Here is a 17,379-nt window from a genome sequence, read left to right on the forward strand (position 1 = left end):
CTTTGGAACCGGGAAGTTCTCTCTTGTTTTCCAAATGCTAACGAATGCTGATCCTATTTCTGTGCCTCACATGTTCCCTTCTCGCTCTGTTCCTTTCTCTGGGATCCCCATGGTATCATTAGTCACTGTTTTGGACAGGAATCTTCTTCAGATTAATTTTTGTAATTGCTTATGATGACCTTATCACAGTCACTGGCTGCTCATGGGGCCATGCCCATATTTGCCGTACTGGGCATATGGGACTGAATTCTAATTCTAACAGAGGCTTAATCCTTTCAACCATGGTTAAACACAGTGATTAAATGCATTTAGGAAATGAATGGGGCCAGGATAGCGCTGGCTGATTGCCCCCAACTCTGGAGAGATGCAGGATAAAGAATAAAACTATGGTGTCAGATTAACAAGTGATCTATGTGCATTGCTACACCCCTGCAGTTTTCCCTATCAGCACTGGGAACAAATCAGCAGTTATTATCTAGTGTATTATCTCAGTGGGAAAGAACTAATATAAAAAGTCCACCAGTTAATTGTAGATGCACTTGCCATAATTCAAATAATGTCTCCCTAGCTCTAAGTTGTGGAAGGTAAAAGAAATGCTTTACCCACTGAATTTTGAAAGGTGATTTGGGACAATGCAAACAAATTTCAAAGAGAATTTTAATCTTGGTGACATCTAGTTAATTTTACTTGTGATCCTCTCACTAACTATGCCACAGCTTTTGTCCTAACAATATGCAATGTTTTGGTACATACCATATACCTAATAATTGTGCTGGGACTGAATCACAATGGAGTTGGTTTTTTTTTCCTGCAAAGAAAAAAGAATCCCAAATGCTTGTGGAGAAAGAAGATTCGGGGATTTCCTTTTCTTTCTCGCTAGCAGATCTTGACGCTCTCCTGTTCCTGCCTGTGGGCTGCTTGTCATGCCAGAGTCCTGCAGTCTCCAGAAGCTACCCCACATGGTACCAAAAGAGATCATGGACCTGGATTCAGCCATTCCTCATTCTCCCACTGCATGAGCTCTCATGGAGCAGCATGCTCCTCAAAAGTGGTCATGGTCATTTTGTGCAGTTACACAGTGTTTGTGTACTTATGTAGGAATGGAATGTTGTTTCTGCATTAGAACTAATAACGTGAGTATTTTATGTCGTTGTTTCTGCTCCCATCTTGTGTTGTTTGTCAGTACTAATAGCTCTTCTGTCTCTCCCAAATAGCATGGGTTTGTTCTTTTCTTTTTGGGTTCAGTATCATTTCTTGCCATTATGGAGTGTTTCTCTTCCTTTCCTTTGTTTTCCAGGCTGTTAATTGACTCCTCATTGGAGCTACAATGACCCAAACACAGACTACTATGCACTGACCAAGTGAGATGCAAAAAGAAGAGGTAGGCTCCAAAACAGGCTTCGGGTGAGTGCTGTGTATGACTTGTGGTTTCTAGAATGACACCTAAGTCTTACTAACCCATGTTGTTTAGTATCTCGTGTGGAGGTTTCTTTTCTCCTTCCAGGACTGGAGACTCCAGATGCTATTGCCCTTCCTGATCTCTTTGGGTTGCAGTGTTAGACATGCCCACATGCTTGGAAGGGGTGATTCCTTCATCCTTATTAGAAGATCTTGTCTTGTGTTCAACAGGTGGCATTGGAGAACTGTGGCCCTCTGAGCCGTGTGAGGACAGTACTGAGGCTCTTGATGGTTACAGCAGGAAACCAGAGCCATAGATGTGTGCCAAGATGCACTCCTTATTTTGTCCGACAAGCTATGTTGACCCCTGAGGCCACTCCCATGCTTGTAGAGGTCCTATATTCATGGCATTGGTTGTCCCTTGTGCTCACTTTGTGTTCACCAGATGTTCTTATTTTACACCATCTTCCCCACCATATACTTACAAGCAAGTGTTCCACTTGGTCTCCATATCTCTCTCTGGCCAGGCAGATGCGGTGTGCCAACAAAACAAAGCATGCAGACCCTGAGAAGAAAAAAAAATAGGAGAGAAGCTGTCCTGGGTGAGACAGGAGAAGTGTCCCTTGAAGGGATGCTCCACTGGCACTGCCTCTCACATCTGCCGCCTGGTTCCTTCTCTCTCCTTGTCTTCTAGGGCTCACAAAGTCCAAACGTACCCTGATGGAGTTCAACTCTGGCTTGACCAACACTCATCATGTCCACAGTAGCTGGCTTAGGCTCCCAATTACCAATGGGATGTCTGCGGCTTCTGTCACTCCTACCAAACATGGGTTTGTTCTTTTCTTTTTGGGTTCAATATCATTTCTTGCCGTTATGCAGTGTTTCTTGTTTCTCTTTTCTAGTGTTTCATGTTGTCAATCTGTGCCTCATTGGAGCTACAGCGACCCAAATGCTGACTGCTCTGCTTTGACCAAGTGAGATGCAAAAAGAAGAGGTAGGCTCCAAAACAGGCTTCCAGTGAGGGCCGTGTATGACTTGGGGTTTCTAGAGTTAACTTCTTCTTTTCCAGTTCTCTTTCGGTTTTTTTTTATTTCCCCCCCCTTTTTCTAATTTATTTTCATTTTCTAATTCGCTTTCTAATTGTAATGCTTTCCTTTTCTCTTATTCCTTTTCCAGTTCCTTTTATTTTTTTCATTGCTGTTTCTGAATAATTTTCTAATTTGTTTTTTCCCTTTCTTTTCCTTTTTACCTTTTTCTTTTTTCTCCTTTTCATTTTCTAATTCTTTTATATCCTTTTCTGCTTCCTTTTATTTTTCTTTCTAATTTATTTTCTCAAGTCTTTTTCCAATTCTTTTTTGTTTTGAATTCTTTTTCTATTCCTCTAATTCTTTCTTTTGCTAATTCTGTTTCCAATTCTGTTTCCGTTTCCAATTTTCTTTCTTTTTCTTCATTGTGTTCCTTTTCTTTGTCATATTCCTTTCCATATTTTTTTCTTCATCATATTACAATTCCCATTCCAATTCTCATTCCATTTCTTTTTCCTTTACCAATTATTTTTCCATTCCTTTTTCTAAATCTCTCTTTTTCTCTTTCTAAATCTGTTTTTTCTTTCCTGTTTCTAATCTATTTTGTTTTTCTATTTTTTTTTTTCTAATTCTTTTCCTATTTCTTTTTCCTGTTGCAAGTCTTTTTCCTTTTTCTATTTCCTTTTTTTTCTTTTTTGAATCCCAGTTCTTTTTCTAATTGTAGTTCTTGCGTTCTCTTTTTCTGGATAATTTTCCATTTTTTTCCTATTTCTTTGTCTAATTCTAATTATTTGTCTAGTTTTTTTTCTAAATTTCTTTTTTTTCATTGTTTTTCTTTTTCCAATTCCTTTTCGTTTCCTTTTACCACTTCTCATTCTAACTTTAATTCTTCGTTTTCTTTTTATAATACTTTGTTTTTTTCTAATACTTGTTTCATTTTCTTTTTTCCTTTTCTAATGACTTCTCAAATTCTTTTTCTAATTCTTATTCTACTCCTTGTTTTTTTCTTTCTCTAATTCTTTTTCCAACTCTTTTTTTTCTTTTTTCTATTTCATTTTTTTCTAACTCCAACTCTTTTTCTAATTGTAGTTTTTTCTTTTCCCCATTCCAAATCTTTTCCCCAATCCACATCCTTTTCATTTTCTCTATTTCAGTTTTTTTCTTTTACATTTTCTAATTCTTTTCTGATTCTTTTTTTAAATTTGTTTTCGATTTTTTCTGTCCTTTTCCTGAATCAGTTTCTTTTCTTTTTCTGATTCTAAATCTTTTTCTACTTCTCATTGTAATTCTTGATATTTTTCTATTTTTTTTCTTTATATTTTTCCTTTTTCTAATTCATTTTATTTTTCTCAATCTTTTTCTAATTATTTTTGTTTCCAGGTTTTTCTTTTTGCATTTTCAGTTTTTGCAGTTCTTTTTCCTTTTCCAATTATCATTCTAATTCTTTTTCTTTATCCATTGGTTTTTCTTTTTCTAATTCCTTTTCATATTATTTCTCTTGCTCTAGTGCTTTTGTTTCCTTTGTCTTCTTTTTCATTTTCCAATTCTTTTTTCAGTTTTGATTCCAGTTCCAGTTGTTTCCAATTCTTCATCTATTTTATTTTCCATTTATTTTCTCTGTTCTTTTTTGTCCAATTCCTTTTCTTTTCATTTTCTTTTCCATATTCTTGTTTTTCTCTCTAATTCTATTTTTTCTAATTCTTTTCTTTTTTTTATTCTTTTATTTTTCATAGTTCTATTTTTATCTTTTTCTAAACTTTTTCTCACTCGTTTTCCAATGGTTTTTTTATTTTTTCACTCTTTTTTCATTTTCTAATTCTAGTTCTTTTTCCAATTCTTTTTCTAATATATTTTTTAATTTTTTTTTCTCATTTCCCAATTCTTTTTCCATTTTTTTCTTTTTCCAATTCTAATCCTAATTCTTCTTCATTTTTCTTTTTCTAATTATTTTTCTCTTTCATTTTCTAATTCTAATTATTTTCTTTTTCTGTTTCTAATTCTAATAATTTTTATAATTAGAATTCTCTTTTCCTTTTTCTTGTTTCTTTTCTATTTCTTACTCTTTCTAATTCTTTTTCATTCTTTTACTCTTTATCTTTTTCTAATTCTTAATTGTTTTCCTTAATTAGTTTTCTTTTCCTTTATCTTTTTGTAATTCTAATTTCAGTTCTTTTTTTCCTAATTCCAGTTTTTTCCACAGCCTTTCCCAATTCTTCTTCTAGTTTATTTCCAATTCGTTTTCTATTTATTTTCCTAATTCCAATTATTTTGTCTTTTTCCTATTCCTGTTCTAATTCTTTTTTTTTTCTAATAATTTTTCTTTTTATAATTCTAATTATTTCCTTTTCTATTTCCTCTTATTATTCTTTTTCTATTTCTTTTTCTACATCTTTTTTTTACTCTTTCCTTTTCCCTTTTTTCTTTTTCTTTTCCCCTTATTTTCTTTTCTTTCTTTTTTTCTTAATTTTCGTCTTTTGTGAACCTGAAGTACTCAGGCAATGAGAAACCAGGGGAGGAGAAGGTAAGAGTCAGGTAATAGGGCATGAACAATGTCCTACTGATTCAGATTTCATTATTTGTGAAGAAAATACTACCAGTCTACAAGGGACTTATCCAGTTGGGTTGCATTGCCAGAATTCCAAACCCAAATAAACAGAAGGATGCCCAATTTTGTGGGTTTTCACTTGGTTAACTTGTATTGTCTGTGCAAATTCATGGTATCTTTGTACAGGTTTGTGGGTCTTCACTGGGCTTTGCAGAAGTCCGCCCTGGTTCACTGAAGACTTTACAGGATCACTGGTCTTCACTGAGGTTCCATGAAGTTCACATGGTTTTGTAAAATTTTGCACGGCTTCACTTCTGTTCACACTAGTTCACATATCTTCACTTTGGTTCAGTCAAGTCTGCACAATTTTGCTGGTCTTTGCTGCCTTAAAATTTTACTTCTTTACTTAGTCCCTGACAGTTTGCAGGTGGAATCTCAATTTCTGAGTCATCTAGTGCTGCTGCCACTTCCCCCACCTTTCCAGGGTATGTGCCTGCAATTAAAATATCTACACATGGATACAATTTCACATTCGAAGGCAGTGAAACTTTCTGTCAAAGTTCAGTGAGGTGGCTTGAGCAATAGTGGGAGTCTGCTGAAGGTATATTGTATCCCCTCCTGCGTGAAAGCAGAGTTTCTTTATCCTCTTCCTGCAAGGAAACTGTAAAGAACATGTTTTTTACATTGAAAACTGCCATCCGAATAGGCTCCAAAGCCCATTTCACCTCATACTCCAGCCCCAAACCATCAGTATTTCACGCCAAACTCCAGGTTCAAGTCCTTGCTAATTCACCCCAAATTGAGCTCCCAAAACCTCATTATTTCATCCCAAGTATCAGCCCCAAATCCTTACTATTTTCCCCCAAACTCTACTCCCAAACCCTGCCTATTTGACCCCAAACATCAGCCCCAATACCCCAATGTCACCCCCCAAGGATGCTCCAGCATCACTCCCCCAGCGTAATTCCTTAATATCACCCCCCTGTCATCCCAAAATCACCCACCAGCATCAACCCAACAATGTCACCCCCCAACATCACCACACTATCAACCCTCAGTATCACTCCAACATTGTCATCCCCCAGTGTCACCCCAACGCTCTCACCCCACCATCAGTCTGTGGTAGTGAGGGTCTGGCGCCCGGAAGATATCGCGTTGTACGGGAAGACAGGGTCCCCCTCCCGATAGCCAATAGCGTTCAGTGCCCAGGTTATATAAGGCTGTTTCTCCCGCCAATAAACGCCATTTGCCGTCCACCACATTGGTGTCAGCGAGCTGATGGACCGAGCGACCTGGGATTGGTCGCCGTGCCGTTCCCGAACCAGGTCGCCACGCCTACGATAGGCAACAAGTGGTGCCGAAACCCGGGATTGTCGCCTGGACGGGTGAACGGCGGCCGGAGCGGCAGGACCAGCCCAGCGGGGAGGACGCTCCCGGACCAACAAGGAGGATGGAAGTCCTTGTGAAGGTCGTATCGCAGTTAGATAAGCAGTGGGGTATCGATTGTAAGCCCAAAGATTTTACTCTCACTATTGCGAGGCTTTTGCGAATTGGGGTCATTGACCAGCCGGTGGATATTCTCCACCCCGAAGTGTGGGATAAGCGCACTAAAGCGTTAACTGAGGAGACGATGTCCTCGGGCTGTGGGAGAAGCCTAGAGTCGTGGGGGAGAGTCGTGCGGGCCCTGCGCAGGGCCATGCGGGAGCGGGAGAGCTGGAGGGCGGCAGAGAGCCGTTTGTCGGCCACCCCGGGACTGGGAGTCGGGGCGGCCACGCGGACTTTGCACCCCTCTGACGATGACGTGTCCTCTCAGTCGAACCCCGACCCGCCCACGGAGGGACAGAAACGTGCTAAATCCTTCTGGGGTGGGTTAATCGAGGAGGCCAGGGCTGCCGCGGAGAAATCGGAGCCCGAGGAAATTTGGGCTCGACCGCCCCCCTATGCGCCCCAAGATGGCGCCGAGCCAGGAGAGGGAGGGCGGGGGGAGGACGCCCTTGGCGGGAACATCGAGGAGGTGTTAGATAAAGGCGGTGGGAGCGACCGGGAAGGTGAGGGGAGCGTGAGTGAAGGGTGGAAAGCCAATCAGAGCGGCCGTCTGAAGAAAAGCCGCTGTGGGGCAAACATCCCGCCGAGCAGAGGGCAGGATGAACCAAGAGGGAGGGAACGGCCTGCCCGCAAGGGAGGCGGGCGGGGCCGGAGCCTAACAAAAAGGTACGAGAAACCGGAAGTGGCCGCTCAGTCGGGCTCTGACTCCGGATCAGACACCATCTGCGACGAGTGGTTCGCAATTGACTTAAACTCGGAGGAGGAGGGAACGAATACGAACAGAGTTAAGAGCCGAAATATTCCCATCCAAATTAAAGAGAAACCGCGAGGGGGAGAAATCCCTCTTACAGACTGGAGAAAAATAAAGATTGCATGTGCTGACTGGGCCCCATCGGCCACACTAGCGTTCCCAGTCCGGGTGATGGATGGGGGACAGAGGGTCCACTCGCCGATAAACCCTAGGGATATACAAGCAATTGTTAAGGCAATTGCAGATAAAGGGCTTAACTCAGCTATGGTCTCCACCCTTATAGATGGTGTTTTTGGGGGAGATGATATGCTCCCATTTGACATAAAACAAACCTGTAGACTAATTTTTGATGGAGCAGGGATGATTGTTTTTAAACAAGAATGGGAAGATAACTGTGCAAGACAACTAGCTCAAGTAACTGGGGCGGATCACCCACTACATGGTTCCAGCCTGCAGCGGCTGATGGGTACAGACCCAACAATGATTACCCCCCAAGCACAGGCCCTGGGCCTCCAGGCCCCTGAAGTTATGACAACTACTTGTGTGGCCAGGGATGCTATTTGCACAGCCTCTAAAGTTATTGTTAAGCCATTGCCATGGTCCACCATAAGACAAAATGGAAGTGAGAGCTTTACACAATTTGTAAATTGCCTCCAGGCAGCAGTCGACTCCTCGACCCTGCCTGCGGAAGTGAAAGGCCCGGTTGCCACCAAGGTGGCCCACAAGAGCGTGCTGGCCACAGGCGGCGTGACCAGCCCGGCACGGTGGTGCTGCACAAGATCCGCCGCTACCAGAAGTCCACAGAGCTGCTGATCTGCAAGCTGCCCTTCCAGCGCCTGGTGTGCGAGATCACGCAGGACTTCAAGACCGACCTGCGCTTCCAGAGCCCAGCTGTAGGCGAGCGAGGCCTACCTGGTGAGGCTCTTTGAGGACAACCAGCTCACCTGGCACATCCATGGGGAGTGCACCTGAGGCCACAGCCCATCCGCTTTTTTCTTCCGATTAACATCACGTTGGTAGAGCACCAACAACTGTTATAAGAATGTTCTTGTTCAGAGCACCTTATGTTTTCTATTCGAGTTTTCTATTGAAGATTGTTCTATTTGAGTTTTCTATTGAAGATTGTTCTATTCGAGTTTTCTATTGAAGATTGTTATATATTGTTATATTTTACCTAATTTAATTGTGCATAGGGAGGGGGGATATGTGGTAGTGAGGGTCTGGCGCCCGGAAGATATCGCGTTGTACGGGAAGACAGGGTCCCCCTCCCGATAGCCAATAGCGTTCAGTGCCCAGGTTATATAAGGCTGTTTCTCCCGCCAATAAACGCCATTTGCCGTCCACCACATTGGTGTTAGCGAGCCGATGGACCGAGCGACCTGGGATTGGTCGCCGTGCCGTTCCCGAACCAGGTCGCCACGCCTACGATAGGCAACACAGTCATTCATGTTAAATCCCAGTGGTACTCCAACATCACCCCCAATGATGTCACCCCAGTGCTACTTGCTGATGTCAACCCTATTGATATCCCAACATCACTCCACCACAACCACAGTGTCACTTCCTCCAGTGTCGCTCTCTGAAATGTTAGATAATTCCATTAAGTGGGAAGCAGAATCTCCCTAAGCAGGTGTGCTATTACTATCTGACCCTTGAGAGATGGCAAGTCACCGAAGAGGAGAGAGAAGGAACATGCCAGCAGTAGATTCGATTGGCAGCACCAGCACGGCATCCCCCACTTCAAAGTGCACTTCCGTGCTTTCTCCTGCTTTCATTCTCCCCAGGGTCTGTAGGGTTTGTTCCGCTTGCATGCTGTACCCATGCGGCCAGCGTGTGATACAGAGCCCAAGTGGAACATCAACTTGCAAAACAAGTCTTTGCAAGAACAAGACCAAATACCAAGGATAGTTCTCTCCACAAAACATTTGCAGCCACAGCCACAAATATCAACTCCCTTAAAACTGCCAAAATACCTTATTCAATTCCAGGATCATTCTTCAGTCAGGGGCCTTTAGATCCCCAACATAACACCCCAACAACATCACCACCCAGCATTCACTCCCTGATGTCACTCCCTCCAGAAAAGCCCCAACATCACCCTTGTCACTAGAATGACACACCAGAATCATTCTCCAGTATCCCCAATGTCAGCCCCCAGTAATACTACAACATCACCCCAGTGTCACCCCCCTGTTGAACCCTCCCCCAGCAATAACCCAACCTCATCCCCCCAACATTACTCCCTAATATCACCCCTCTGTCACAGCAGTGCCACCCCAGTGTCATTCCTTGTATCACCCCAACAACGTTCCCCCAGTATCACCCCCTGATGTCACCTCCAGTCATACTCATTACCTCTCAATGTCATTCCCCAAAATAAACCCAGTGTCACCCCAACAATTTCACCCCAATAATGTCTCCCCCAACGTCACTCTTAACATCACCCCAGCGTCACCCCCACATCCCCCCAAAACATCACTCCTTGATGTTAAACCCTAGTAATATCCCAACATCAACCCACAACTTCATTCCCCGACATCAACCCAACATCACTTCCTCCAGTGATACCCCAACATCACCCCCAGTGTCACCCCCTAATATCATCCCTGTATCATCCCAATTTCACTCCAGTGTCACCCCCCCAGCTTCACTTCCTGATGTCAATCCCAGCCACACCCCACCAGCACTCCCCAGTATCACTTCCAAACATCACCGCAGCGTCACTCCCTGTTGAAACCCCTCTAGGGTAGGGATAGCCCAATATCCTTCCTAGTAATGTCACCCCAGCAATGTCACTCCTTGATGTTACCCCAAGTGATACCCCAACATCACCACCCAACGTCTCTCCCTTGTCACCCCAACAACATCACCCCAACGTCATTTCCTGATTCCTCCCTCACTTCCCTCCCAGCATCACCTCAATAATGTCACCCCCCCCAACAACGTCACTCCTTCATCTCATCCCCCAGAGATACTCTAACATCACCCTACAGCATCACTGCACAACCTCAACCCAGTTTCACCCCAGTGTCACACCAGTGTGCCCCCACCAGTGTCACCCCAACAGCGTAACCCCAATATCACTCCCTTATGTCACCCCCCAGTGAAACTCCAACACTATCCTAGTCATCGCAATGTAACCTACCAGCTTCACTCCAACAATACTACTCAAAAAAACCCCAACATCACCCCCACCAATAATTATCTCCTGTAATGCTGCAACATGATGGAAAATGCAACAACAATAGCAAAAAAGCAAGTCCTAGGTTGCAATAAGTGAGGACTTGCTTAAACACAGCAGCTGTAAACACAAAAACAAGGAACAAAATCTACTTAACTTTAGAAGACCTCAAGCAAGCAGGGACCTCTAGCAAAAGCTGCTCATTCCTGCTGACAACACTTAAATGAGGCCTGGGAGGGGGTGGAGCCAGGATCCACCCCTTTCATCACTCAGGTGCGTTTCGTGCACCTGAGCTCCTCTGGTTTGTCCTTTCTCAATTATTGTTTCAAGCCACAACTTAGGGTTTCCACTACATTCCCCCCAACAATATCACTCCAACATCACTCCCTGATGTCCCCCCATGATATTCCAACATCACCCCTCAGCATCACCCCCCCACATCATCCTAGCCCAATGTCACCCCAGTGTCACCCCAGTGTCACCAGCAGAGTCACCAATTTTAGAAAGTCAGGCAATTTTACCAATTGCCTTTGAGGACAGACTTGAATCAAAATATGCGTGCCATTGTTGCTCATCCACTGATAAAACTCCCCTTGCCAGACAGGCAGATCCAATCGCCAGCTTGTTACTAGTCTTTTTTTTTTTTTTGCTTCAGGCCTTATGGGAACAGTTAGGTCACAGCCAGAAGCAGTGATTGAGCACCTGGTGAAGGGTGTAGCCAGCCCTGTGAGCACAGGTGGAAGCAATTCACCTATGGGACCGGATAGGGCTGACCTTGGCTCCACCCCCTCCCTGACCACATTTAAGGGCTGGGAACAGTAAGGGCAGCATCTCTACCTGGGGGTTGTCTCCTTGGGAGTGAGTGCAGACCTTTGGAAAGTGGTGAGTGATTCATGTGTTACTGATTGTTGCCGCCGTGCCTTGTTACTGATGTTGCCGCCGTGCCTTGTTACTGATGTTGCCGCCGTGCCTTGTTACTGATGTTGCCGCCGTGCCTTGTTACTGATGTTGCCGCCGTGCCTTGTTACTGATGTTGCCGCCGTGCCTTGTTACTGATGTTGCCGCCGTGCCTTGTTACTGATGTTGCCGCCGTGCCTTGTTACTGATGTTGCCGCCGTGCCTTGTTACTGATGTTGCCGCCGTGCCTTGTTACTGATGTTGCCGCCGTGCCTTGTTACTGATGTTGCCGCCGTGCCTTGTTACTGATGTTGCTGCCGTGCCTTGTTACTGATGTTGCCGCCATCTTTCCCTTTTTTTGGCATCTCGACCGCTTTCAAGGGGTGGAAACCATAAGGGCAGCATCTCTCCATGGAGACTGCTTCCTCTGTGGTGTGGGGTGATTGTTGTTGGAATAGAGTAACTGATTCTTTCTTCATTGTTGGATTGTAATCTCCCTTTCTGGGGGGTTCCTAACCACACTTAAGGTCTGACAGCAGGATGAGCAGCTATTGTACCTGGTGAATGTTTCCTTTAGAGCATGGAGTGAACCCTTAGAACAGAGTGAGTGATTCTTTATTTCAGGGTTGCAATCTCTCCTTTTTTTGGTAGATCTCGCCCCCACTTAAGGGCTGACAGCCTTAAACGTGGTATCTATCTTTGGCGACTGTCTCTTTGGGAGTGTGGGGCGAGGTCTGGTCCTTGAGAAAGGGCGAGTGATTCTTTCTTATTTCAGGGCTGTGATTTTTTCCCATTTTGGGGGCATCCTGACCACATTTAAGTGCTGGCACCTGTAAGGACAGCGTTTATCTCTGTAGACTGTCTCCTGTGGAGCATGGGCAAGTGTTGGTTCTTGAGAAGGGGGTAAGTGGTTTCTTTATTTCAGGGCTGTAATCTCTCTCTCTCTTTTTTTTTTTTTTTTTTTTTTTTTTTTTCCCTCTAGTGTCCTGACCACATTTTAAGGGGTGGAAGCCACAAGGGCAGCATCTCTACCTGGAGACTGCTTCCTTGGCAGTGTGGGCTGAGTGTTCATCCTTGGAATGGGGTAACTTATTCTTTTTTTTATTTCAGGGCTGTGATATCCCCTTCTGGGGGTATCCTGACTACATTTAAGGCCTGGCAGCCATAGGTGCAGCATCCTGGCGGCATCTTCCCTGGGAGAGTGGGGTGAGTATTTGGAACGGGGCATGTAATTCCTTCTTTATTTCAGGGCTGTGAGCTCCACCTTTTTGGGGGGATCCCAAACTGGATTAGAGCAGCTGTATTTGCATGTTTGTCATCACAATGCCCTTTTTTCTTCTCTAAGGGAGATGAAGGTGTTATCTCCCTTTCTCTGATATGGTGATTGAAGGACTGACACATGTTTCTTTCTTTCATTGCTCCCTCATTTCTGGAATGCTTCAATCAGCCTCAGGATAATGCTGGTTAGCTGACTGAGCATTGCTGTTGTGGGAATGCCCAGAGCTAACATCCTTTTCCATAAAGAGGTTCTTCATTCTCCAGGTCTTTTAAGCAAATATTTCTGAGCTTGTTATCTTCTGGTTCCACCTGTGTTCACCATTTCATGGTTCTTACAGCATGATCTCAAACCTGGGGCTCCAAACATGGTTTGTGTGCACCTCTATCATCCCATTTCATGACTGTAGTTAAGAGTGTTATGCACTGCTTCCAAGCATACAAAGTTGTTTAAAGGCATTCTGTGCACCCTTACATGTAATAAATCAGCTGATCTCTTTTTTTTTTTTAGCTTGATGGGGTTTAGGGATTGCTGGAGTTTGTCTCATCAGGGGTGTAAGCACTCTGAGATCTACTGAGCAGGTAACAGAGCATTCCAAGCCCCGTGTTTGTGCACTAGCTTGTATGCAGGCAGGTTTCTAATGGCTGTGGGAAGCTCACTTAGGGATCAAATGGGTTGCAGGCGGCTCACCTTTCTCCATGGGGTCTATTCTCCCAGCCTGCTGCACTACACGGCTGATGATAGAGTGAGGTGCTTTGGCCAGGACCTGAAGAACACTCCCAGAACGTAGTGGCCATCTGCTTCATCCTCACTGAGCATAATATGGTCTGCACCACTCGAGCATAGTGATAACAGGTATTCTGTTCCTATTTTGTCTGGTTCTCTCCCATATCTCTCTTACAAATTTGTCAATGGTAATGGATCCCCAGGCATTGTTCTCAGAGCACATTGTGACTGACCACCTTGGGATCCTACAGTCCTTTCTGTTTGAACAGCAGATCTGACTTCATCTTTATAGAAGGCCAAGGATTGTCCTCTTTTGGACCACTGTACTCAGCATCACCCCAGATATCTCCATCCTAATTGTCTGGAGATCCTATTAGTTTCCTAATCTCTATGACACCCAAACCCCCATCCCTCTTCCTTCCATCCCCTGTCCCCCATTCAATAGCTCTACAGCTCTGGTTCCCAACAGTGTGATGAAGTGAGGTCCCTGGTCTGCTGAATACTGGGACTTGTCCAGAGAGGCTCTGTGATACAGCTAGATCAGGTTGCCCAGAACCTGGCCCAGCCTCACCTTGGAAGGGACAAGGCATCCATCGTGTGTCTGAGTAACCTGTTCGACTGTGTCACCACCCTCACAAGATTTTCTTTATATCTAACCTAATTTTTTTCTCATTCTTCCCTTTAGGTATTGAAAGGCTGTTACCAGGTCACCTCAGAGCCTTCACTTCTCCAGGCTGAACAGCCCCAATTTTCTCTCTTCATAGGAAAGGCATTCCATCCCTTGGTTCATATTTGTGGCCATTCCCTGTATGTACTCCAACAGCTCTATGTCTGTGTCCTACACTGCAGCCATCCAAATCCAGACACAGCACTCCAGGTGAGGCCTCACCAGCATAGGGCAGAGGGGCAGGATCATCTCCCTTTGCCTACTGACCACGCATCTTTGGGTGGAACCCAGCATACAGTTGGCTTTCTGGGCTGGGAAGGTACATTGCTGAGTGCCCACTACTCAGCCTGTTGAGGTCTCTCTGGATGGTGTCCCATCCCTCTGGTGTGTCATTGCACCCCACAGCTCGGTGTCATTAGGGTGCACTTGACCCCCACTGTCAGTGTCAGTGATGAAGAGGCAATCCCAGCTGTTTATACAAACTCGGCAAAGAACCCCTTGAGAGCAGCTCTGCAGAGAAGGATGTGTGGATCCCAGTGTATAAGAAGCTGGACATGAGCTAGCAGTGTGCACTTGCATCCTGGAAAGACAACTATATCCTGGGCTGCATTAAAAGAAGAACAGCCAGCAGAGAGAGGGAGGTGATTTTTTTTTTTTTTTTTTTTTTCCCCCTCTACTCGGCTCTCGTGAGGCACCATCTGCTTAACTGCATCCAGGCCTGGAGCCCCCAGCACAGGAAGGACTTGGAACTCTCAGAGTGGGTCCAGAGGAGGGCACTAAGATGATCAGAGGCCTGGAGCACCTCTCCTATGAGGAAAGGTTGAGGGAACTGGGCTTGTTTAGACTGGAGAAGAGAAGGCTCTGGAGAGACCTCATTGTGGCCTTCCAGTACTTGAGGGAGTGGATAAACAGGAGGGGAAACAGCTGTTTATGAGGGTGGATCAGGATAGGACAAGGGGGAGTAGTTTTAAACTAAGACAGGAGAGGTTTAGGTTGGATATTAGGAGGAAGTTTTTCACTCAGGGTGGTGATGCACTGGAACATGTGCCTTGGAGTGACTTCCAGGAGGATCTGTTCTGCGATCATTCACAGCACAGAGGTGAGACTGACATGTTGATAGTTCCCAGGGTCATCCTTTTTATCCATAATAACAGGTGTGCTGTTGCCTTTTTTCTACTCACCAGGGATTTCACCTGACTGCCACAACTTCTCAAATACCGTTGAGAATGGCTTGTTGACTGCATCAGCGAATACCGTCGTGACTCTGGGATGCATTTCATTGGGACCCATAGACTCCTGGATGTTCAGGTTCCTCAGGTGATCCCAAACCCTATCTTGACTCTCAGTGTGGGGCAGGGAGGTTGTTGGTGGGGGTGGCATTGCTTTCTCAATCCCCACCTGCACAGCCAAAGGTGAGGGCTGTATATAATGAGCAGTTATCAGAGGAGATGGAAGCAAAAGTGTTGTTGGGTATTTGAGCCTTTTCTTGTGTGTTGTTCTCAGCTACTGTGCTGCTGGTGAGCAGCATCATGCACAGAGTGCAGCCCCCCAATGTATGCAGGGTAGTGCTTTCGTTACTGTGCAGCATTACTGGGAGCTGTGGTTCTCCCAGGTGCTGTAACGTCTGCATGGAGAGATGTGTGAATCTTCATGAGAACAGCTAGAAACGGAAAGCTGGATTTCCTGGAATGCCCCAGAATCCCACTTTGCTGACTGGTAATTGTCTGCCCAGCAGGTAAGGGCAGCGTATGCACACCAATGTTTACCCATTATGTAGCGTGGTACAACGTAGCACTCCCGGAGCTCTTTATTGCATTTTAGGGTACCCCAAAGGCTGCCTGTCCTTTTCTTCCCACATTCTATTTGTCTCTGGCCTTTCACTGCAGTGTTCTCCTTCTCTTTACCCTAGACATTATCTACTGCATTTTCTTGCTGTCCTGTTTTGGTGTTCTGTGCCCCATTGTCTTGGCCATTGTACTTAGCTTTCTTTGCTGCATTCTCTTCAGCGTTTGGTTTTGGTGTTTCTTGCCATGTTCTCTTGGCTGTTGTCCTCAGCATTTCCTGCCATCTCATAGCCATTGCCTGGGTGTTCCCTGTGACATCCTCCTCGGTGTCCTGTTTTGGCGTTCCCTGTGGCATTCTCCTTGGCCTCCTGTTTTGGCCTACCCAGCCACCTTCTCTTGGCCTTCTGCATGGGCTTTCTTTGCCATGTTCTCTCTGGCCGCTTGTTCTGGAGTTCCCTGCCACATCCTCTTGGCTTCCTGTTTTGGCACTTCCTGCCATGTTCTCTTAGCTCTTGCCTAGGCATTTACTGCTGTGTTCTCTTGGCCTTCTGTTTTGGTATTTCTTGCCATGTTCTCTTGGCTGTTGTCCTCGGCACTTCCTGCTATCTCATAGCCATTGCCTGGGTGTTCCCTGTGATGTCCTCCTTGGCGTGCTGTTTTGGCGTTCCCTTCCCTGTGGCATTCTCCTTGGCCTCCTGTTTTGGCCTACCCAGCCACCTTCTCTTGGCCTTCTGTATTGGCTTCCTTTGCCATGTTCTCTTTGGCCGCTTGTCCTGGCGTTCCCTGCCACGTCCTCTTGGCCTCCTGTTTTGGCATTTCTTGCCATGTTCTCTTAGCTCTTGCCTAGGCATTTCTTGCCATGTTCTCTTGGCCTTCTGTTTTGGTGTTTCTTGCTGTGTTTTCTCGGCCTTTGCTGTTGGCCTTCCCTGCTGTGCTCTCCTTGCCCTCACCATAGCTTTTCACTGGGTATTTTCCTTGCTTTTGCCCTTCCCTTAGCCTTAGCTGTTTGCTTTGCCTTTACCTCAGATTTCCCTTTGCTTGTCCTGGGAGTTTGGCACGCCTTTGCCTTTGGCTCTCTGGGATTGGCTGGGAGGCAGCGTTAATTTTGATCTTGACCTGAACCCGTAGCTTAATGGGAACTCTAATGATAATTACATTAACCTGCAATGCATCTGTAAACGTAACCCTTAGCCTGATGTAAAAAAAAAAAAATGTCTCTAACCTGAAATGCAGCAATAAAAATAACACCCCTTGTTTTCTGTCAAATTAACCTTCATCCCAATCGTAGTGCAGAAAAGAAGTTGTAGTTAGTTTAACAATTCAAGCCAACAAATAGCATTAATTTTATCCCTAATGCTCCTTTGTGACATCATTAGAGCAGTGTGCACAGGGTGCAGCCCTTGCATATGTGGGATAGTGCCTTCATTACTGTATTGTGTCCAACAGGTGGCAGCGGAGAGCTGTGGCGCTCCTGAGCGCCGTAAAAACTGCACAGAGTGATCTGTGGCTCTTCATGAGAACAGCCAGGAACAGAAATCTACATTTCCTGCGATGCCCCGGAAGCCAACTTTGCTGACGGTAATA

At 45.2% G+C, this 17,379-nt stretch overlaps 1 protein-coding gene and 2 long non-coding RNA genes across 4 annotated transcripts; all 3 read left to right on the forward strand.

The window, feature by feature from the left end:
• Nucleotides 1–859: 859 nt before the first annotated feature.
• LOC149917650 (uncharacterized) lies at nt 860–5,843 on the forward strand. 2 transcript variants are annotated; one of them, XR_016467577.1, is made up of 3 exons: nt 860–1,629; nt 2,301–2,392; nt 5,155–5,843. It is a non-coding gene; the product is annotated as an uncharacterized LOC149917650 (long non-coding RNA). The 2 variants fall into 2 exon arrangements; XR_016467578.1 differs by having other exon boundaries at nt 860–1,404; nt 1,505–2,392.
• Nucleotides 5,844–5,908: 65 nt separating this feature from the next.
• LOC149917651 (uncharacterized) lies at nt 5,909–8,193 on the forward strand. The gene is made up of 2 exons (XM_090142171.1): nt 5,909–7,805; nt 7,922–8,193. The coding sequence occupies exons 1-2, from the start codon at nt 6,419–6,421 to the stop codon at nt 8,191–8,193; spliced, it is 1,659 nt and encodes a 552-aa protein (XP_089998297.1). The 5' UTR covers nt 5,909–6,418.
• Nucleotides 8,194–13,067: 4,874 nt separating this feature from the next.
• On the forward strand, nt 13,068–14,114 carry LOC149917652 (uncharacterized). Its single transcript, XR_016467579.1, has 3 exons — nt 13,068–13,199; nt 13,300–13,473; nt 14,030–14,114. It is a non-coding gene; the product is annotated as an uncharacterized LOC149917652 (long non-coding RNA).
• Nucleotides 14,115–17,379: the final 3,265 nt, after the last annotated feature.

Source organism: Phasianus colchicus, chromosome 6 (assembly GCF_987193195.1).
Source record: "Phasianus colchicus chromosome 6, bPhaCol1.hap1.1, whole genome shotgun sequence".
NCBI lineage: Eukaryota > Metazoa > Chordata > Aves > Galliformes > Phasianidae > Phasianus > Phasianus colchicus.